The 23,630-nt window shown below is 39.3% G+C and overlaps 1 protein-coding gene across 1 annotated transcript in view; it reads left to right on the forward strand.

Moving 5' to 3' along the window:
* Positions 1–9,639: 9,639 nt before the first annotated feature.
* The window catches only part of ENTPD1 (ectonucleoside triphosphate diphosphohydrolase 1), a 78,489-nt gene continuing 64,498 nt past the window's right edge, over positions 9,640–23,630 (forward strand). The window contains exon 1 of the mRNA XM_011373968.2: positions 9,640–9,715. Coding sequence (XP_011372270.1) covers positions 9,700–9,715 — 16 coding nt within the window. The 5' untranslated portion in view covers positions 9,640–9,699. The remainder of the gene's footprint in view (positions 9,716–23,630) is intronic.

Here is a 23,630-nt window from a genome sequence, read left to right on the forward strand (position 1 = left end):
TCAAAATGTGCTGGCAATTTTCATTGTTGAGTATTCATATATCAACACCAAATAATATTGACTTGGTATCTTTGTTTATAGGAGGGTTTAAGAAGATGGGGTTTCAGGTCAATTACTCGTGGGGGAAAAAATTCTATGAATTCCTGAGATTAGATCTGTCGATTGCCACATAACATGTGATATTTTACCCTATGATTCTTTTTATTTTAGCAAAAAAAATGACAAAATTTAATAAATAGTTATGTATGGGAACACCACATACATCAGAGAGTCAGGGACCCCACATGCAAGAGAGGTTGCTACCTCACGAGTCTTGAAGTACTGTGATATAAATGCCTATGGCATCCCTATCAATTGTAAAAACCCACATTTTACAATCTTTTCTTAGCCTTGAAACCAACTATGAACAAGGACTGTTTAAAAAATAACGAAAAGCCATAATGTTTTGAACACTGTCAAAGCAACATTTTAGCATATTCAAATACAATTTAAAAAATGAATGGGTAAATAAATGGAATTGACAAAACATGTCATTCTGCACAGCAGTTTCCCTGGACATTTATTTTAAGACACATAAAACCAGAGTACTTCCCATGAGTTTGATCAATAGATCTCTGTTTTAATGGAGAATTAGAAACAATGTAGAGATCATAATGCTCAACCTCCGCTCTATCCCACCAGCCACCTACCTCCAATCCCCCAGTGATGCAGAAACTACCATCACTATTCTGTCCAATCTATGTAATTCCTGTTTGGTCACTGTTGCGTATATAGACAGTGTCTCAAGTCATCAAACCACAATGTGGATATTGCACACTGGACAGAAAACCACACTGCGGATATGGTCCTTCTCTTACCAAACTTGAGGGGTTTGCCACTTGAGGTGTTCCATTCAAGAATGAGATAGTCGAAACAGTCCTTAGATAGTTTTATTCACTTGCAGCTAGTAAAGGAGACAAGGGATTCACATCTAAAGCTCCATCTCCCCTTCCTTAGGGGAGATGGAGCTTTAGATGTGAATCCCTTGTCTTATACCCATTGCTTATATACATGATTTGGTTAAATACACGTTGATTTCTTCTTGCAGTTGGTTGCTGTCAAGCTCAAACTGTTTACAGCTGAGTCTGCAAAATATCGTGCTACATTTTGACATTTAGCAAGAATAGCATTTAGTAAGAATCGCCCAGACTTTGAGACCTTTGTCTTAACACTTCCTGACTTCTACACTTAATGTTAAATTCCACAAAGAAATCTAAGAACATCTTGATTTTGCTGCCTGATTATCGTGCCACAGACAAATTGCAGTGAATATATTTTTCTGGCTTACATTGGTGTAACAGCTTTTGAGCTTTGACCAGTTTGTTGTTCACTTACTTTTCTTTTTCTTGAAAATAATCTCTTTTGTCTGATTATTTGTTCTTTAAATGACATGCTCAGCCTATCTTGTGATGATTGCCTTGCCAGATTATAGCAATTTTTTAGACTGAACCTTGCCATCTCTCAATCCACAAGCCAATTTTGCATATGGCTACTGACTCAGTAAATATTCAGTCGTGTTCCTTAAAACCCTAAAACAATTCTCTAAAACTATTGCCTATTATTAAATAATCTTCCACTTTTCACCTAAGAGTCTTTTAAATTTCTTATTGCAGAAAATTTCATACAGAGTAGAAGAAATAGTAAATCAAATTTCCATGTATCCATCATCCAATTTCAACAATGATCACTTCATCCCTACACTTGCTTTACCTATAACTCCTTTTCTCCCTTTTTTCTCTTGCCTAAGAAGATGATATGTCAGATAAAATATTGTTAAGAGCAATGTTAGAGAGTTTACTGCCTGTTTTCCTCCAGGAGTTGTATGGTTTCAAGTCTTACATTTAAGTCTTTAATCTATTTTGAGTTTATCCTTGTATATGGTGTAAGAAGGTGGTCCAGTTTCATTTTCTCACATGTACTTGTCCAGTTTCCCAGTACCATTTTTTGACTACATTATGTTTACTTCAATGTGCATTCTTGCCTCTTCCGTCATAGGTTAAATGAACACATCAGCATAGATTTATTTCTGGGGTCTCTATTCTGTTCCATTGATCTCTGTTTGTTTTTATGCAGGTACTAAGCTATTTTGATTATGACAGTCTTGTGGTATAGTTTAATATCAAGTAGTGTGATATCTCCAACTTTGTTCTTTTTAAAATTGGTTTGAATTAGAATTTAAGGTCCAGATATTACATTTCATTGGTACGTCTTTTAAATCTCATTTAGTTTATAGATACCTCATCCTCTTTTTCTTCCCTGCAATTTATTTGTTAAAACATTGAGTTGTTTTATAGTGTTTCCTCCAGACTAAATTTTACTGATTGGATTCCTACAGTGTCTTTTAACATGGTTTTCCGTGCCTTCTATCCTGTAAACTGATAGTTAGATCTAGAGGCTTCCATTTTTTTGGCAAGACTACTTCAGAGGGTATGGTGTGTGCTTCACACCTGCAGAAGGCCTGCAATGAATAGTTGTACTTCCTTTGTGACATAAGCAGTCATTGTTGATTATTGCTTAGCTTTATTATCTTGTTAGGTGTTTGTATAATGATGATACTCTAATGCTATCAATTTTATTCTTTCATTGTTGGAATACTTTAAGGAGAAACTTTCCCTCATCGACTATTTGGTTATCTTGTTTTACAGTTTGTTCAGCAAAGGCGTGTTGAGAGTTGATATTTCCTCCTTTTAATTACTTTTCAGAATAATGAATTGGTTCCAAAGGTGAACAATGATTTCTTTTTAGTATCTTTTTAAACACCTGGGAGTCAACACATCCAATATGTTTCAATCAATTTCAGTTATTATTTATTATTGCTGCTCAATTTTTTACTGCTTCGGCTAGTAGGAGCCACTTGAAGTTGGCTCCTGAGTCCTTTTGACACAACCCTAGTGGTGTTAGATAGTCCCCTTGCTTTCCGGTATGACAAAATATTCCAGCCTCATCTTATATACTTCATGCCTCAGATTCGAAGTCGGCCATTTTCCCAAAGGGACTTTCGTTTGATTTAGTGGAAAATAGTATTAAGAGATCACAATCTTGTGCTGAGGTCGAAAGTAATAATTCAGTAAAGATCTACAGGGAATAAGGGAATGAGCTATGGGATATTTGGGATAATAGCATTCCAAGCAGAAGGAACAGCAGGCGCAAAGACTCTGAGGCTGGAACAGAGAGAGCAAGAAGAAGAGAGTGGTAGGAAAGAAAATCAGGGAGATGCGGGGGAGCAGGCCAATTAGAAGGGCTTTAGTTTTGCTTAGAGTAAGATGGGAGCCATTGGAAGGATTTGAGCAGAGCAGTGACAGGATCTTTTGTTTTGTTTTAAGTGAATCACTATGGGTTCTGGGTTATGAATGGACTGAACAGAGTTAAGAGCAGGATCTAAGAGAAGAGTATCACACTAAACCAGGTAAGAGATGGCGGGTCTTGGACCAGTATGGTAGCAGCGGATATAATGAGAAGTGATCAGGTTGTGGATATATTTTGAAGATGGAAACCAAAGAATTTGCTAAAGAATTTACTTGGATTGTGAGAAAAGAAGATTCAAATGCGACTTCAAGGTTTATGGTTTGAGACATAAGTAAAATTGTAAAACATCATGAATATCTGACATCTGAGACTGGCATCTCTTCTGTGGGTCAGTGTTATGCTTGTGGAGGGAGGGGAGGAGTGAAGAGGGGTTAGGCAGAACTTCACAGAAGACTAGATACTGAAGTTGAATCAGGAAGGATGTGCAAGAGGACCAGGTGAACAAGAGGGAAAGAACATTCTGAGCAGAGGAAACAACTTGTATAAACACAGAGTCATGAAAAGATTATGGGTCTGGAATTAAAATTCATTTTCGGAGTGCAGGACCCATGGCAGGAAATGAGTCTAGAAAGGTAGAGAGAGACTTTACATATTCCATGATAAGAATTTGAATTTGATTTTATGGATGATAAGGAGACTAGAATTTTTAAAGCTTGGGAATGATGTTGTCTGGTATGCATATCAGAAGGTCATCTAGGCAGCAGAGTGAGAGAGAATGAAGGTGGAAAAAATGAAATTTCAGTCATTCTAAGATTTTATCAAACACCATTTTACATTAAAAGAAAGGTGAATATCTTCATCCCATTCTATCAGCTCCCTCCATCTCTCTGAGTGCAGTTTTATTTCCTACAAAACCCTCCCATTACAAAGAACAGTAATATAAATAAAGATAACTTTTGGTTCTGATAAATTCTCAGGCCTTTAAAAAGGTGCGCAAAACCCCATCTCTTTTGTAATTATTCTAAGATAAATAAGAAGTAATATTTACTTAACTATAGTGTTTTTGTGATGCAGAGGAAGGTGTGAACACTAGACAATATGATTAAACTGTAGCAAAGAACATATTACCATGAAAAAGTTAAATGTCAGAAGGGTCACATAATATGAGTTAGGGGCTAAACTGTGCTTCTATTACTGTCAACTCTGATAAACCTCAAATTTTTGTGAAGTGCTAGTTATTACAACAATATTTTACCACTTCTGGTTGAACTAGAAGTTGAGTGCTCTTGATAGCTTCTCTATGGCGAAATCGAAAAAGATCGAGTCAAATGTTGAAGTAAATTTCAGTCGTTGATGTGAAGTCCAAATATAACTTGATAGGAGTCTTTGGATTTTCATTTTGTTTGAAACAGAGAACTGTTGTCCCAGTGCCCAAAGTAAGGCTCTCCTTGACATGTTCAGGTGCTGGTCTGTCTGTTTCTTTCATCTAACCCCTCACCCACTCTGGATCTTCCCCTTAATCATTCTTTACTCTTTCTAGCTTTGACGGTCTGTTTTCCATTCTATAGTTCACAGGATGTTCTGTGGGCATCTTCTTTTTCAAATTTTTCTCCAAAACTGATGCCAAGACAGTCATCAACCCATTATAAAAACTGTCGATTTTTCCAAACATCCCATTATGCGACTTAAAAACAATTTTAGCACAATAGGACAAATATCAAACCAATAGTCTTTATTAGAGATGGAGTCTAAACTGGCTCTGGAAAAGGCATCCATTGGATTTTTTCATTTACTGTAATTAGTTATTATAAATTCAGAATCCTGTAGCCATAAACCATTTAGTAAGATAAAGTCTTGTTGTACAGACCCAGATTTATTAAAGCATCAAACATTTATCGAGCACTTACTATGTGCCAGGTGCTATGCAAGGTAACAACAGAGATCCCTAGACTAAAAAAATCAGCCCTTGCCCTTATTAAAGCTTGACGGAAAGTAGTCATGGGCTGCATAATGATGTTATTGCCTAATGACCGCCTAGCTGTGGAAACATAGTAGCGCAATGCATTACTTATGTGTTTGTGGTGATGCTGGTATAAACAAATCTACTGCACCGTACAATTATATATAGTACATAATACTTGATAATGATAATAAATGTTACTGGTTTATGTATTTATTATACTTTTTTATTGCTACTTTAGAGTGTACTCTTTCTAGTTATAAAAAAAGGTTGCTGTAAAACAGTATGCCATGTTATGGCAGCAGCTTCTTACATCTTGTATTTACAGCCTCTCTTGATTGTATCATTTTCTCTTGTACTTGATTTCGTACATCGTTTTGTACAGTAATATGCTGCACAGGCTTGTAGCCTAGGAGCAATAGGCTATACCATATAGCCTCTGTGTGTGTAGTAGGCCATATCATCTAGGTTTGTGTAAGTACATTCTGTGATGTTTGCACAAGGACAAAATTGCCTAACCACACATTTCTCGGAACATGTCCTCAGCATTAAGCAGTGCGTGACTGTAGAATTCAGAACATATTTTCTATATAGAATCGAAAACAATCTTCAATGGTCACAAATTTGTATAATTAGCTTTAGACAAAAATTCTCATGTTGGAGAAGCAATGTAGAAAAAGTATGAACTAAGAATCAGGAAACCAGATCTACAGTCCTGCTTTGCTACTATTCATTCATTAATTCAACCACTCATTAAATATTTACTGAGAGCCTACGCTGGGGGAGAAACTGATTAAGTGCTGAGGAGCATGTTAGCAAATAAGAGAGACTGCTACCTGTTCACTACCTGTTCTGTGTGATAGTGAGTGTATGGCTTAAGTTTTCCACATCTCAAACTTCGGTTAGGCTAGATATCTAAGGTTTCTTTCAAAACTAAAATGCTAAGCTTTCTGACAGCGTTGTGGAGGGAGAAGCTGCCTCGGCAGAGGGTTAACTTTTGCCCTGATTTCAAGATAACTTTGTAAACACAGTATTGTAATCTTTTGGTCAGCCTTTCATCTGCATTTGGGTCATCTTGACAAAGCCCGGGTATAGCAATTCCTACTCAGAAGACTTCAGGGGCAGGACGAGGTCACAGTTTGGAAAAAAAAAGGTAGACAACTTGCGTCAGTACAGCTAAAGAGTTGTTCCCAGCACGCAACCTCCTCTGCTGTTCCACCCAGACTTCCGTCTAGCAACACGATTTCTGCCACGGGTTTATCGCTTGGGTGATCCATTGCTCTTCTGGTCTAGTAAGCCTTGTAAAGGGAATGCTCCTCAGGGGACCAGAAGTGATCGGCTTCATAGGGCGGGAAGAACTGTCCTTGCGTCCTGCAGTTTTTCCAGTGGGTATCAAGGTAACAAGTTTTTTGTTATCTGGCTTGAAAATTGCAATAAGTTAATACCATTTTTCTTTTTTCTTTCTTTTTTGCTTGTAGCCAGGATACATTTTTCAAGGGGGAAAACGGATTTCTGCAAAAAGAGAGGAAGAGCGCGCGCGCAAAATATTTGAACATTCAGGAATACCGAGTTACAACCTAGGGAAGCCGTCTGGTGGCTTTAGGGAAATGAGCAACTGGGCTCCTCGGCCAATCTGTCGCTTCCAGTCAATGAAAAAGACAGAGGGTTTGAAGTTCCTTCCGAAACTGGGCCGGCTAATTTAGCCCCTCCCACGAGCCCGAGGGTCTGTTATATCTCTGTTCCTTGAGTACCTCTCTCACTGAGACCGACCACAGCAAGCAGAGGCTGAAAAAAAAAAAGAGCAAAGAGGAAGAAAACAAAAGCTGCCAGTTATGGAAGATGTAAAGGGTAAGAGCAAAATTGATTTGATCCGAATCCTTAAAAGAACAAACAAACAAACAAAAAAGGCGGACTCCCCCCCCCCCCGCACCCCGGCGCCCCCCCAAAAAGCCCAGACCAAAAGCGAGTACTTGGAAGAGCAAGAGGCAAAAAACCCGAAATGAACTTTCCCACCCTCTCCTTCTGAGAGGGAGCAGAGAAACAACTTCGGGAAGCTTTTTAGGAAGCAAAGCCCCGAGGTGATAGTCAAGGGTGGCTTTGAGGCAGCTGAAGGGACTCATGAATATTCATTACCATTTGTATTCAGAGCTGGTTTTTCAGAGGCAAATGACTTCTTTGGTCCCCTTGCAGTTTAAGAGCTGCCTCATCTACAGTCCAGAGTCATCTCGCGTCGGGTCTGTACCTCGGCGTATTTGCTTGAAGATGCTGGGCTCCGTGTGTAGGAGATTTGTTTTGTTCTCGAATTTCCTGCGTGCTTGCCTGTTGTGGATTTAGTAAAGGCTTCTCTGCAGGGAGTTAGAGAAGTTAATGTGGCAAGAGGCTATCACAACAGGATCCCACAGTATGTCTTGCAAAAGACCGAAAGTTTCTTGGGACGTGTGGGGGAGTTTGTATGTGTATGGGGGAGGGAGGGGAGAGAAAAGGTGGAGGGCGAAGGACAGTTTTATCTTAAGAAAGCAAGGCATATCTGACTTACTATATTTAGATTTTGTCTAAAAACTACAAGAGCAGCCTGGTTTGCACAGATGGTGTGCAGTCTCTATCTTTTACCTCTTTTGGGCATTTTCTGCCCGGAGAGCCAGCTGCTTGCCAGCCAGTAGGAGCCAGGAAGAATCTCTGATGCAGTGTGGGTGTGTAAGGTTGCAAACCTTCTTCATTATCTCTAACTTCTAATATCCGCACACGTTTTAACCATATAGAACACGGAGGAATGGGATGAGTAGCCGGAAGATTTCTTAATAAGGATAATAATGATAGCTGTTAACTTTTACTAAATCTCCTCTGTGCCGGGAGCCATTCCAAGCATGTGACACGTGTTATTTATTCCTCACATCAACTTAGGAAATGAGTGCTACGTTACCATCCCCATTTTTCAGATGGCAGAGTTGAGGCAGTGGGAGAGTAGCTTGCCTTGGGATCTCGCAGTTGAAGTGCTGAATTTGGATGCAGGTGATCGGACACAGCTTCCGCCGGCCTTTTTACTCCCCACCTCCGCCTCTCCGCCCTACAGTGTTGCTCCACTTCCAAGGCTCCCGCTACTGCCCTGACACTGTGGATCTCGGGTTTGCAAACTCTTGAAGCTACTGGAGAGATGATACTGATGAAATCTCCAGTCTGGGAAGGAATTTGTGCTTTCCTATCAAGTTCACATACTTCTTTTTTTTTTTTCTCGTTTGGTGCTCAGAGCCCCTCTCTATGGTAGAGCCCAGGTATTGTCATTACGCCTTTTACAGAAAGGAGAGACTGAGGCCAGGAGGGGTTAGGTGACAAGAATCATCCAGCTAGACTACACAAGACATCCTCTGCCTCTGGTTTCCCTTCTAACCTGCAGAACAAGTCCAGTCATCTCTGAACTTACGTCCCCAACCCCAGCTACTTTCGGTTCCTAAAAAAGACCTTGCTTCTTTCCCTCCCAGAATGCTGCTGCAAGGGACTTAACTCTACCGTAAGACCTCTCTGGCTCTCTCCTTTGCTTTCAGCCTGGAGCCAAGCTGCCTGGGTTTGAATCTCAGCTCCACCATTACTAATTGTGTGCCTCAGTTTCCTCATCCGTTGAATGAAGAGGATGATAATATCTACCTCATAGAGTTGTAAGGACTAAATGAAGGATTCATGCAAGGTTCTCAGAACAGGGCCTCATGCATATAGTATATGCTCAATAAACATTAGCTGTGTGATAACTCTTTCAAGCCTTATTTTGGTTGTTAGTTTCCTTTTAAGCCTTCTCTAAGCCTTCCAGCATTAGATTAGGCCCTATCTTGGATGTTTCTACACCTCATCCCTTAATTCCTAAGGTGGCTTATCATACTTGTATACATTCCTTCCCTCTGCATTGCCTCCTCCTTGCCCGACTATAATTTCTTTATTCACCTTTGGATCTGCAATGTCTAGAGCAATGTTTAGCATGTAATGGGCACTCAATAAATATTTAGTAAGCGAAGTATTATTTTAGTTGATGTTCATCCAAGAGTCAGCACACTGGTTAAAAAGGAGAACTTTGAGTTGCTATTTTTCTTTTTTCTTTCTTTTTTGCTTGTAGCCAGGATACATTTTTCAAGGGGGAAAACGGATTTCTGCAAAAAGAGAGGAAGAGCGCGCGCGCAAAATATTTGAACATTCAGGAATACCGAGTTACAACCTAGGGAAGCCGTCTGGTGGCTTTAGGGAAATGAGCAACTGGGCTCCTCGGCCAATCTGTCGCTTCCAGTCAATGAAAAAGACAGAGGGTTTGAAGTTCCTTCCGAAACTGGGCCGGCTAATTTAGCCCCTCCCACGAGCCCGAGGGTCTGTTATATCTCTGTTCCTTGAGTACCTCTCTCAACTGAGACCGACCACAGCAAGCAGAGGCTGAAAAAAAAAAAGAGCAAAGAGGAAGAAAACAAAAGCTGCCAGTTATGGAAGATGTAAAGGGTAAGAGCAAAATTGATTTGATCCGAATCCTTAAAAGAACAAACAAACAAACAAAAAAGGCGGACTCCCCCCCCCCGCACCCCGGCGCCCCCCAAAAAGCCCAGACCAAAAGCGAGTACTTGAAAGAGCAAGAGGCAAAAAACCCGAAATGAACTTTCCCACCCTCTCCTTCTGAGAGGGAGCAGAGAAACAACTTCGGGAAGCTTTTTAGGAAGCAAAGCCCCGAGGTGATAGTCAAGGGTGGCTTTGAGGCAGCTGAAGGGACTCATGAATATTCATTACCATTTGTATTCAGAGCTGGTTTTTCAGAGGCAAATGACTTCTTTGGTCCCCTTGCAGTTTAAGAGCTGCCTCATCTACAGTCCAGAGTCATCTCGCGTCGGGTCTGTACCTCGGCGTATTTGCTTGAAGATGCTGGGCTCCGTGTGTAGGAGATTTGTTTTGTTCTCGAATTTCCTGCGTGCTTGCCTGTTGTGGATTTAGTAAAGGCTTCTCTGCAGGGAGTTAGAGAAGTTAATGTGGCAAGAGGCTATCACAACAGGATCCCACAGTATGTCTTGCAAAAGACCGAAAGTTTCTTGGGACGTGTGGGGGAGTTTGTATGTGTATGGGGGAGGGAGGGGAGAGAAAAGGTGGAGGGCGAAGGACAGTTTTATCTTAAGAAAGCAAGGCATATCTGACTTACTATATTTAGATTTTGTCTAAAAACTACAAGAGCAGCCTGGTTTGCACAGATGGTGTGCAGTCTCTATCTTTTACCTCTTTTGGGCATTTTCTGCCCGGAGAGCCAGCTGCTTGCCAGCCAGTAGGAGCCAGGAAGAATCTCTGATGCAGTGTGGGTGTGTAAGGTTGCAAACCTTCTTCATTATCTCTAACTTCTAATATCCGCACACGTTTTAACCATATAGAACACGGAGGAATGGGATGAGTAGCCGGAAGATTTCTTAATAAGGATAATAATGATAGCTGTTAACTTTTACTAAATCTCCTCTGTGCCGGGAGCCATTCCAAGCATGTGACACGTGTTATTTATTCCTCACATCAACTTAGGAAATGAGTGCTACGTTACCATCCCCATTTTTCAGATGGCAGAGTTGAGGCAGTGGGAGAGTAGCTTGCCTTGGGATCTCGCAGTTGAAGTGCTGAATTTGGATGCAGGTGATCGGACACAGCTTCCGCCGGCCTTTTTACTCCCCACCTCCGCCTCTCCGCCCTACAGTGTTGCTCCACTTCCAAGGCTCCCGCTACTGCCCTGACACTGTGGATCTCGGGTTTGCAAACTCTTGAAGCTACTGGAGAGATGATACTGATGAAATCTCCAGTCTGGGAAGGAATTTGTGCTTTCCTATCAAGTTCACATACTTCTTTTTTTTTTTTCTCGTTTGGTGCTCAGAGCCCCTCTCTATGGTAGAGCCCAGGTATTGTCATTACGCCTTTTACAGAAAGGAGAGACTGAGGCCAGGAGGGGTTAGGTGACAAGAATCATCCAGCTAGACTACACAAGACATCCTCTGCCTCTGGTTTCCCTTCTAACCTGCAGAACAAGTCCAGTCATCTCTGAACTTACGTCCCCAACCCCAGCTACTTTCGGTTCCTAAAAAAGACCTTGCTTCTTTCCCTCCCAGAATGCTGCTGCAAGGGACTTAACTCTACCGTAAGACCTCTCTGGCTCTCTCCTTTGCTTTCAGCCTGGAGCCAAGCTGCCTGGGTTTGAATCTCAGCTCCACCATTACTAATTGTGTGCCTCAGTTTCCTCATCCGTTGAATGAAGAGGATGATAATATCTACCTCATAGAGTTGTAAGGACTAAATGAAGGATTCATGCAAGGTTCTCAGAACAGGGCCTCATGCATATAGTATATGCTCAATAAACATTAGCTGTTGTGATCACTCTTTCAAGCCTTATTTTGGTTGTTAGTTTCCTTTTAAGCCTTCTCTAAGCCTTCCAGCATTAGATTAGGCCCTATCTTGGATGTTTCTACACCTCATCCCTTAATTCCTAAGGTGGCTTATCATACTTGTATACATTCCTTCCCTCTGCATTGCCTCCTCCTTGCCCGACTATAATTTCTTTATTCACCTTTGGATCTGCAATGTCTAGAGCAATGTTTAGCATGTAATGGGCACTCAATAAATATTTAGTAAGCGAAGTATTATTTTAGTTGATGTTCATCCAAGAGTCAGCACACTGGTTAAAAAGGAGAACTTTGAGTTGCTGTAGAGCTCCTGCTGGTACATACAGCTCTTTTGTGCTATCTATAAAGACATTCCTCTAAGTGGATATACTGAGAAACTAAAAGCTTCCTCACTAGGTGGGTGATATTCAGAGCTGATGTAGCCCCAGGCCAGGGCACCCAGTTTGGCCAGTCTAGCTCCATCTGAACTTCAGCCCCCATGTCCCCCTCAGCCGGGGAACAACTGGAGATTTCAGATGCCTCATAGCACAACCTCACTTTCTCTGAACAGAACATTTGGTTCCAGAAATAGTGTCTCTCCAGCCCCATTTTATAGCATAGTCTGAGACAATATACTCTGGTTATTAATAGGAGAAAAACAAACACTACAGAAGTTAGCCCTGGATAAAATAAAGTACATTAAACTTGTTTCTAGCACCCTCCCTTTCCTCTTCCTGGCATACCTTCAAACCAGTTTGACAAATATTATTGTGTGTCTACCATTTGTAAGTCGCTATGCCAGATATGTGGGGTATAAACAGTTTGCTCACAGTCTAGTGAGGAAGATAGACATATACAACCAACTCTAATTACAGTCAGACTTTGTGAAGTGCTGGTAATAATCACTAACATTGATTATTTATGATGTGCCAGGCACTGTAATTTTTATATGCATTGTCTCACATAATCTTCACGGTAAACCTATGATATATATTTTTGCATCTTACAGCTTTGAAATGAAGTTATGTGGCCAAGGTCACACAGCTAGTAATAGGCAGAGGGGGAATTTAGACCTATATAGTTAGGCTGCAAAGCCTGGGTTCCTAATGCGTAAGTTCTCCTGCCTCCCTAAGAGCCATAATAGAAGTCTAAAGAAAATGCCATGAGAAACAGAATAGGGAATGATGATTTCTGGGAAAACTTCTCAAAGGATGGGACACTTCATTTGGACTTAGAAAGTTGAGTAGGCTCTGGTGCTCACAGCAAGGCCCTTCTCAGAGCCAGTGATGCTTAAAGACTTTTTTTTCCCTCTCTTTTATCAAAACCATTGCCTAGATTTAAGAGTAAAAAGCTCTTTCGCCTTTTTAAAGTTCTCAGCAGGGAACCTATTTACATGTCCATCCTGAAGATTGGAAGGCAGGAGTTCAAATTTTAGCCCTGGCTATGAATTTAGACTTACAAATCATGTAATCAAATAAACCTTTACAAAGTAATTAGCTGCATATTAAATTATTTCCTTAATCATGATTGTCATTAGGCACATGTGGTAAATCGTTTTTACAAATGTCGGTGATAGGTCTTGCTTTTACTTGGCTGAGCTGTGTTTTAAGAGTATTTTCTCCTTTGTATTGTCTTTTTGGTTGTTTCTGCACTCTATCCAGTGACTGTGCCCAAGGGCATTAATGTGTAATCCCACCTGTCACTTTGAATTGTGTGGTGCTGGGCTCAGTCCCTAAAGAGTGAAGGTGAGACCTGGGACAAATCGCATAGGGTCTATTCTTGGTGAGCTCTGTTCCATGAAGCAGTTTGGGGGAAGGCTTTCGGGCGGCCCTGTGGTGAAGAATGATCCAACCCCTTGATTGTTTGATGGAAGCACAGAAGAGCAGAGGCACTAGCTTTGTCTTGGTGAATGCGTGTGTGTGTTCTGAGGCAGTGTTTCTCAAACTTTGAACATGCATGTGCATCATTGGGGATCTTGTTAAAATGCAGATTCTGACCCAGTAGCCCTGGGGTGAGGCCTGAGATTCTGCATTTCTAAAAAACTCGCAAGTGACTGTAATGCTGCCACTCCATAGGCCATTCTTTGACTAGCCACATTATAGGGTTATTGCATACCTTAGTGTCAGGGCTTATTTTGGTACCAAATGACCAAGCTACTCCCCAGTATTGCTCTCCCCTCCCCACAAGCCACCACTTTGAGTTAGCGATTAGCTATGTGATTGCAGGATAATAGGAAGCCTCTTTCTTTCTTTTTATTTCTTTCTCTCTCTCTTTCTCTTTCTTTCTCTTTCTTTCTTTCTTTCTTTCTTTCTTTCTTTCTTTCTTTCTTTCTTTCTTTCTTTCGTTTTTCTTTCTTTCTTCTCTCTCTCTCTCTCTCTTTCTTTTCTTTCATTTGTTCATTCAGTTAATATATATCCAGAATAGGCAGTTGAGACCTCCAATTTGCCATTCAAGAAACAAGACTAAACCTTCATCGCACACAAACTATTATTACACAAAAAGGTCCTGTGATGAGATTTCTTAAATATCTCCCACCTTTTCTCCATGGCTTCAAATGTCCATAAGCTACTTTCATTCGCTGCCTCCAACCTGAGAAGCAACGGAGCAGAACATGTGGCTGCCTCCAGAACCATTTGCTGGGTGTCTGGAGTGCCAGGGGACTGCAGGTAGCAGCCATGCAGGGAGTAGCAAGGACTCAGGGCTCTGGGACCGGGAGCAGCTTGCCTGGGGCCTTGTCTCCACACTGTGGAAGTAAGGTGGGAATCATCCCAGGTGCGGAGGAGGAAAGTGGGTGCAGAGAGGGCTGATGGAATTTTTGTTAGAGAAAAGAAGGCGGGGAGCGTTTGCCTAACATGCTTCCACCCTGCAGATTTTGTGCTAGAATATCACAATGACTCTAGAAGCCCAGGAACAATGGTAGCACACACCCTACATAAAGAGGTGTTTCCTTTTGATTCACAGGAGGAATGAGGACAGTTCCTTTATGTGCATAAGGGTGTAAGTAATATGGAACATGTCCATTAGAAAAACATGAAAATATAGATTAGGAGGAGAAGAAAAACAATCACTTGTGACAATACTTTGTTTCTTTTACTATGCCTGGGTTGTTTCTGGCCTTTAGTATTTACTTGACTAGGACCTTGAAAAATTAGGAGCTGGCATCGTGATCATAGACTGTATATAGATACGATCTTGAAGCCTGGCTTTAAGCATAGCAGGGAAGCACGGGTATTTTATAGCATAGTCTTTGTTAGCATAATTTTTATAGTCACGCAGTTTATTCAACAATTCCCCTGTTATTGAACATTTAGGTTGTTTCCATTTCCAACAAACGTCTTTGTGCATGAAGTTTTTCCATATGTAGGCCTGCACGCTGAGGGTGGAATCCCAGAAGTGGAATTACTGGGTTAAAACTTGTAAATATTTTTTAAAGTTCTTGATTACTGTTGCCAAGTTGCCTTCCCTTAGGGTGGACCCTTCATGCTCCCACAAGCAGTTCCTGTTTTGCTGCATTTCTGACAGTTTGGGTGTTTTTGTTTAAGCAACTTTATCTACTTTTATGTTGTTTTAGTTTGTATTTCTTAAATTACCAGTAAATGAGACATTTTTCACATAATGTGCTTTTTTTGTATAGTGTCTGTTTACATCCTTTGCCTTTTTATTACTTATTTGGATTTGATATTTTTAAATTAATTTATGTGAACTCTTATAAAATAAAGATATTCAGGTTTTTCTGCCATATTTGCAATTGTTTTTCTGAATCTTCTCTTAGTGTTTTTATTCAGAAGCTTATAGCTGTGAACAGATCCAATACATTTTTATCTGTGATGTTGTAGCTCTCAAAATAGTTTGATATTGAGTTTTCATTGTCCTTTTAACCCAGTATGATATATTTTTTAAGTTCCAAGTGATCGTTATTTTAGTTTGAACCACTAATTCAAATTAATTTTCTATTTTATTCATAATAGAGAATATGGCTTTATAATTTCTAAGGTTTCTTTGTACCTAAGCATGTAGTGAATTTTTATAAATCTGTGATCGTTTGTGAATAAGATATACTCTGTTTTTAAGATAATAAAATTGGATATTTGTAAATCTATCCAGCCATTTTAATTATATGATAATCCCTTCCCAACCATAATTTTCTCCTATGTGAAGTTATAGTATATACGCATTTACTTTTGTATACTTCTATTGATACCTACAAGAATTTCAGTTCTAGGGAGAAAAATGAGATGTGAATCATTTTTATTGTGGCTTGTTAGAAAAAAGGAGTGGTGATGGGGAGTTGGGAATACAAAAGGAAGGTAAAGTAGATGGCAGAGAAGAAGTCTTAGGAAATAGTCTTGGGAAAGATTAAAAAAAAGATAAGATAAAGTTCTCTGATGCCATCTTAGGCAGCTGAGACTTGTATGGCTACATAACTTTAAGAAGCATGGAATGAGTAGGACTGAAAATTATCAAACTTTTCCTTTCCAAATAACAATGATAGACCCCAGAAGCCAGAGCCAGGAGGGGCCTCTGATTGGCAGGATTTAGGAAGCAGTGGTCAAAATCTCCGAACCATAAAATCAGAACAGTATTGCTCAGTGGATAAAGACTCAGACAAATTCACAAAAAGATATCTGAAGATATCTGAAGAGATGTGTTATCAGCAAAATAATTTTTTAGGCATTGCACTGAAAAGGTAGGGTAGGGAGGAATGGAAAAGTTGCCAGTGAACAAGCGTTGATAAATAGAAATTAATAGTGCAGAATTCATATTTTCTAATTTAAGCTATGTAAAATGTTGTTCATACCATCTTTTAATTAATGTTTTTGTTATTGCTTTATTTTGGTGAGCTTAGAAATAATTATAAGGAGTTTTTCATAGATTTACTTTCTTTTTCTGCTTTTTTGGTTGATAAAGTTAACTGGTAGGCTACTAAGGTTATAGCCCCTAATCCCTAGAATTTATGAATGTTATCTTATACGGAAAATAGTCCTTTTGGATGTGATTAAATTAAGTATCTTGAACTGTGGAGATTATTCGGGTGGGCCCTAAATGCAATCACAAATGTCCCTACAAGAGAGAGGAAGAGGAAGATGACACAGAGAAGGCAATGTAACCGCTGTAGCAGGATGCTGTGCTGCTGGCTTTGAATATGGAGGAACAGGTCATAAGCTATGGAATGCATGGAATGCACTAGACAACAGAAAAGGGTGTCTTTGCAGACACCTTAATTTCAGTCCAGTGAAACTGATTTCAGACTTTGGACCTCCAGAACATAAATAAATGTGTGCTGTTTTAAGTCACTGGGTTTATGGTAATTTGTTATGGCAGCCATAGGAAACCAATACAGTAAGGTTTTAATAAATGGAAATGGTAGCGGCTTTAGTTAATTAACCTACAGGTTTATGGTATGTTTTGGGCCATACACTGTTCTAATCACCTTACAAATATTAACTGAGGTTGATACTGTTTATTGTTCCTATCTTACAAGTGAGAAACTGAAGAATGAGTATTTAAGTGACTTACCTAAAGTCTCTCGATCAGTAATTGTTGAAGTTAAGATACAAACTCATAGTTGTTAATATTATTATTTTGAGATATAATTCACAAACCATATAGTTCACCCACTTAAAGGTTACAGTTTGGTGTTTTTTTAAGTATATTCACAGAATTATGCAACTATCATCAGATCAATTTTAGAACATTTTATCACCCCCAAAAGAAACACAATACCCATTAGCAGTCACTTCCATTTCCTACCTACCAACCCCATCTCCTCTACAGCAAACACCAGTCTACTTTCTATCTGTAGTGTTGCCTATTCTGGACATTTTTATGCCACATATTCCACTGTATGGATATACCGCATTTCATTTATCCATTCAACAGCGGATGGATATTTGGGGTGTTTCCACTTTTTGGCATTATAAATAATGTTGCTATGAACACTCACATTCAACATTTTGTGCAGACCTATGTTCTTAGTTTCTCTTGAATATACTTAGAAGTGAAATTGCTGGGTCATACATTTATGTTTAACTGTTTGAGGAACTGCTAGACTGTTTTCCAAAGTAGCTGCATCATTTTACATTTCCAATATCAGTATCATGACGCTTCCAATTTCTCTTTATCTTTGTCTACATTCATTATCTGTCTTTGATTACAACCATCCTAATGGGCGTGAAGTGGTATCTTGTGGCTTTAATTTGCATTTCCTTGATGGCTAAAACTTTTGAACATCTATTCATGTGCTTAACAGGCATTTGTTTATCTTCTTTGGAGAAATGTTTGCCTAATTTAATTGGTTTTTTTAAAAAAACAATTATTGAGTTGTGGGAGTTATATTTTCTGGATACAAGTTTCATCAGATACATGATTTGCAAATATTTTTTTCATTTTGTGGGTTGTATTTTCATTTTTCCAATGGTGTTGTTTGTAGCACAAACATTTTAAATTTTGATGATGTCCAATTTATCTATATTTTGCTTGGTTGCTTATGTTTTTAGTGTCCTATCTGAGAAACTATTGCCTAATCCAAAGTCATGAAAATTTGCATTGATGTTTTCGTCAAAGAGTTTTATAGTTTTAGCCATTACATTTAGGTCTTTGATCCATTTTGAGTAATTTCTGTATATGGCATGAGGTAGGGGCTCACCTTCAGGTGAAGATCCAGTTGTCACAGCACCATTTGTTGAAAAGATTCTTCTTTGACCCATTGAAATTTCTTGGCACTCTTGTTGAAAATCAATTTATTGTAAATGTGAGGGTTTATTTCTGGACTCTCAGTTCTATTCTGTGATCGATGTGTCTATCCTTGTGTCGGTTCCACATTGTCTTGATTACTATAACTTTGTAGTAAGTTTTGAAATCAGGAAGTGTGAGTTTTCCAACTTCGTTTTATTTTTTTCAAGATTGTTTTGACTATTATGGTTCCTTAAATTTCCATATGAATTTTAGGATTAGCTTGTCAATTTCTACAAAAAAGCTAGCTGGGATTTTCATTTTATTTTTGATGTATCCTCTGTAAAACACTGGCTTTTTAAATCCAATTTGAGTCTCTGTTTTCATAGAGGACTTTAGTTCACATTTATTTTACTTGCCATTCTTGTTTTATTTTCCCTAGTGTTTAAATAGTTTCTCATATTATGCTCTTTTCTAGACAGACTCTGGACTACTGTTTGTTTTTATGTATTTCTACAAAGCTGTGAATAACAGACATCTTATTTTTATTTTTATCTATGGATAACTTAAATTAAAAGAAAAACATTCCTGAGCATAAGTTTATCTTACTATCAAAGGAAAGAAAAAGAATAACTTTTGACTCTGTTATGAAGGATAAGAATTCAAAAGCTTTTGTGTCTCTGTGTCTTCTTTTCTTATTTTATTTAATCTGGTAATGTTATAAATTCCAATGTTGAAAATTCTATTAGTCATTTATTTCACAGGGTTTTTACTTTTTATTTAAGTATTAATAATCAAACTCACCACTCCATGAATTTATCAACTTCAATATAGTTCTTTTCTCACTTTACTTTTCCTCATTCTTGAGATTTTAATTTTGGTTCCTCTCATAATGATTTGGTAGGAATACCAAAGTAATATTTGAGAAAGGGCATCAGTATGGTAAAACAGTAAACTAATCTTTTCTTCCTCCCTTCCTTCTTTTCTTTCCTCCTTTCTTCCTTCTTTCATTTCCTTCATTTATTTTTCTTTGTATTCTGAGAATATTTTCCTAAGATTGTGCTCAACAACACTGATTCAATTTTCCTTAATTATCTCCAATATAAACTTTCATTCAGTTACAATGTTTTTGGTTTCCATGAAATCTTTTTTTTTTTTAATCTCAGTTTGTTCTCTTTTCATAACAACATTCTCCTGTATCCAACCAAAAACTAAACAAAGGAAGATTTCCCTCTCATTCTTGTATCATATCTATTTTGGAGGCAAACTTTTCTTCTGTTGTCCTCTCTATTTTAGAGCAAAATTTATTTAATCTAAGGCCTTTTCCTTTAAAGAAAAGAGATTCCTTTTGTAGGTGTACAAATAAAAATATGTGTTTTTCACCTTATTCTAAAAAGATTAAAGGAAGATTTAGAGGAGAGTCATCCCAGGCCAATGTTAGAGATGGTTGGAATGCATAGTCTGCCCTTGACTCCCTCAGATTCTGTTTGCATCCTGGACGAATGCAATCACAAAAAGCTGAATTCCTCTCTATGTGTGGGAAAATAATCCTCTAGCCAAAAGAAAAAAGGTAATTCAGATCTAGGCAAAAGTCCTGTTGCTATATTGCCATATTTCAGAAAATAGAGAAGCTAAGACTATCAGAATTCTGTCAATATTGTTGTCCAGAGGCATACAGGCATTCAGGAACGATCCTTCTCTGGGACCGTTTTCTTGCTTTTGCTCCTCCTTCCCCACTGAGAGCAAACCTTTGTTGAACTGGGGAGTGAGCTCCTGTCCCATTTGGTGCCTTGCCCAAGTAATGCCTTTTGTTTGAGCTCCGTTGTAAGGTCTCTTTTTACTCACGATAGACACTCAGAGGCAACAACAAACACATAAACAAACAAAACGAAGAAAGGCAAAACAATAAACCCAAGGCTTCCCAAAGAGTTCCCATCATACTCTGCTACTCTTCTCCCATAGTGTGCTTTTGTGTTCCCAACTTAATGGGTGTCGAGAAGCCCAACTAAGTCCTCTGTTTACTTGACCCTAGTTATGCTGCCTTGTCTCAGAATAGATGATACTGTCTGTTAGTGCTGTTTCTTAATTCTAATGCATTGGTGTTTAATGGGTGGGTGGAGCGGGGAAGCATTTCTTTTAGGGTACAGACAGATTATCACAAGAATGTGGGAGAGTATGGCAAAGTATTTTTACTTATTCTCTCATTATATTCTTTGGTCATAATATTTGGCTTTGTGAGATCATTCTGGCATCAATCTAGGGAATGAACCAAGAAGTTGGTGAGCAATGAGGGGAGACTAGGATTGAGTTCCTGCAATAATCCAGTAGATAAGAGATAATGGGGACCTGTACCTAAGCTGGGGGTTGGGGGTTGATGGGAGGAGCTAGATTTAGACAATATTCCTGATATAGAGTCTGAGATAGAGAGCTAGGTGGTTTGTTGGAAGGGAAAGAGAGGGAAATGTCAAGACATTTTCAAATTTAGATTTGGATGATTGGGTCAATAAATGTTTATATAAGGCTGGGAATGGGGGAAGGAAGTAGGTTTGGCAGAAGAAGAGGGAGATAAGAAGTTTATCCTGGCGCATGCTAAATATGAGATGCTCATAAGACATCAAGGCAGAGATATTTTGTTGGTTGCTGGAAATTTGGACCTTGAGCTTAGAGAGGTCTGGGGAAAATCGAGAGAATTATAGGAGTTGGAGTTGGAACATGGAGTCAGTGGTTGAAAGTATGGGCATGAATAAGTCACCCTAAAGTGTAGAGGATGAAAACAAAAGAGGATAGAGAACGGGACCTAAGGAAACACCAATGTTAATACAAGGATGAGTAGAGAAAGGATTTAAGAAAAGAGATCAGAAAGAATGCCTAGAAAGGAAGGAGCAAGCCAAGGAGTATGAACCTCATAGCCAAGGGGCACAGGATGTTTTGAGACTGAAGTTTCAAGAAATGCCAAAGTTGCAGAATAGGTAATAAAGTGTTCTAGGCACTGAGGATACAGCAGGAAACAAAACAAGATCCTTAACCTCATGGGGCTTGTGTTCTGTGTGAAGGGATCTGGGGAGACAGCTAAGCGAAAAAAGTAAAATGCATGGTATATCATGCGATAAGTACTAAGGAGAAAATTGAAGCAGGGACGGGAGATAAGTGTTGGGAGATTACGATTTTAGACAGGATGATAAGATAGAAGGTGAGTTTGAGGAAATACCTTAAAAAAGTGAAGAAGTCATTCGTGTGGCTATCTGTGGGAAGAACATTCCAGGCAGAGGGGCCAGCAAATACAAAGTCCTGAAAAGAAATTAAGTGTTTAAGGAACAACAAAAAAGCTAGTGTGGCTAGGTAGGAGAGAGCAAAGAGGTGAATGCTGAGAGGTATATTTGGCCTAAACAGACCTTCTTGGGCCTCGTAGGCCATTGTTTAGCCTTTGGCTTTTATTTATAGTGAAATAGGCAACCACTTTGGGTTTTGAGCAGAGGAGTGACTTGATCCAATCCATGTTTCAAAAGGATCACTCTGGCTGCTGGGTAAAGAACAGACTGAAATGGGGCAAGGGTAGAAGGAGACTGGTTGGGAGACACTGGAATAATATAGGTGAGATATGTTTGTGTTCAGTTCTAGATGGTAGCAGAAATGGTGAAAAGCGATTGGATTTTGGATCTATTCTGAGAATAAAGCCTATGCTATTTCCTGATTGAATCTGGGTGGGAAACAAAGAGAAAAGGAAACAGACTCCAAGGTTTTGGGCCTTACATGGAGCTGGTAGGTGGAGTTGCCTTGAGCTGAAATGGAAAGACTGTAGGAGGAACAGGTTTAAGTGGGAAGATTAGGAGCTCAGTTTTGGATGTTTTAGGTTTGAGATGCCTATTTGATAATAAATGCCTATTTGATGTAGAGATTTTGAATTGATCAGATGCATATACAAATCTGGAGTTCAGGGAAGATGACTGCGCTGAAGATACAAAACCGGGTCATCAGATGGTGTTTAAACTCAGTGAGATTGGATTTAAATGCATTGAGACTGGATGAGTGTAGATAGAAAAGAAGTTTCAAGGACTGAGCCTTGGGATGCTTCAGCTTTAAGGGCTGGGAACAAGGAGAGAGAGAGAGAAAGAGAGAGAGATTGAGAGACAGAGAGACAGAGAGACAGAGAGACAGAGAGACAGAGAGACAGAGAGAGAGAGAGAGAATGTGTGTGTTGGGTGAGGGGAGGAAGATAAACAAGGAGAGTATGGTGCATGGTGTCCTAGGAGCCAAGTAAAGAGTGTCTCAAGAAGAGGAAGTGGTCAGCTGGGTCTAATGCTGCTTATGGGTCAAACCAGGTAAAAATGAAAATTGACCATTGCATTTAGCACAGCGGAGGTCGATGGTGACCTTGACAAGAGCACTTTTGCTGGAGTGCTGACGGCAAAGTTCTCACTAGAGTTCATCCTATTGTTTCTCTTTTCCTCCTTTCCCATGCTCTCCTTCCTCCCTCAACTAAGGAGGAGTCAGTGACATCTGAGTGTGAGGAAGGCATGGTTCCTCAGAGGAAATTCAGAGTTCTGGTACCAGAAGAAGGGGAAATGGACTTTTGGCAGACAATACAGCAAGTGTTCACTTCTGCTAGAAATAGCCTATTTCTGTCTGTGTCTCCTATTTACAGTCCCTACCATCAGCTATCTAGAATGGAAAGGTGTTTAACCCCTGGTGCTGACAGACCATCCAGGCTGCAAACATTTGTTGTGAAAGAAAAGCCAGAGTTTTGTACAGGGCCGGGAAATGTGGTCTTTTACAAATGTGCCTTTCTCAGTGAGCTCACTCTGGAATTCAGATTGTAAAGGCAGCCCAAACTCTAGGCCCCTACCTACTCTTGCATTCCCTGAACTTGCCTTATGGTTTCAGAGGATATATCTGTTTGCAAAACCCAGTGGTTTGGAGGACTCTGCCCTTTAAGGGAGAACTAGAGTAGGAGTAGGAAATCACAGTTTAAATGTGGTCTAGATAGCTCTGCATTTGACATTTCAAGAAGACTCAGTGAATGTTAGTGCTGGAAGGAATTTGACTTTTCAAATCTTTTCATTAAAATAAAATTAATTAAGGAGCATTTGAGATCTTGCTCCCTGGCATATGTCATTAAATAAACTCTTATAAAAATTCAAGAACAAAATGAATATTTGCTATCTTTTTAAATTACAGAAATAATACAAGTTTATTATGGAAAATTTGGAGTATTTAAAGGGCAAATAAGAAAATAATTTTCTGTAAGTTCACCATTCATAACTCTTTGTCATGTAACTTCTAAGTCTTTCTCTTATTTCCTACTTTTTGTCATTTATTATCCTTATTTACTAAAAATTTGGGGCCATATT

This window comes from Pteropus vampyrus, unplaced genomic scaffold (genome assembly GCF_000151845.1).
Source record: "Pteropus vampyrus isolate Shadow unplaced genomic scaffold, Pvam_2.0 Scaffold238, whole genome shotgun sequence".
Taxonomy (NCBI): Eukaryota; Metazoa; Chordata; class Mammalia; order Chiroptera; family Pteropodidae; genus Pteropus; species Pteropus vampyrus.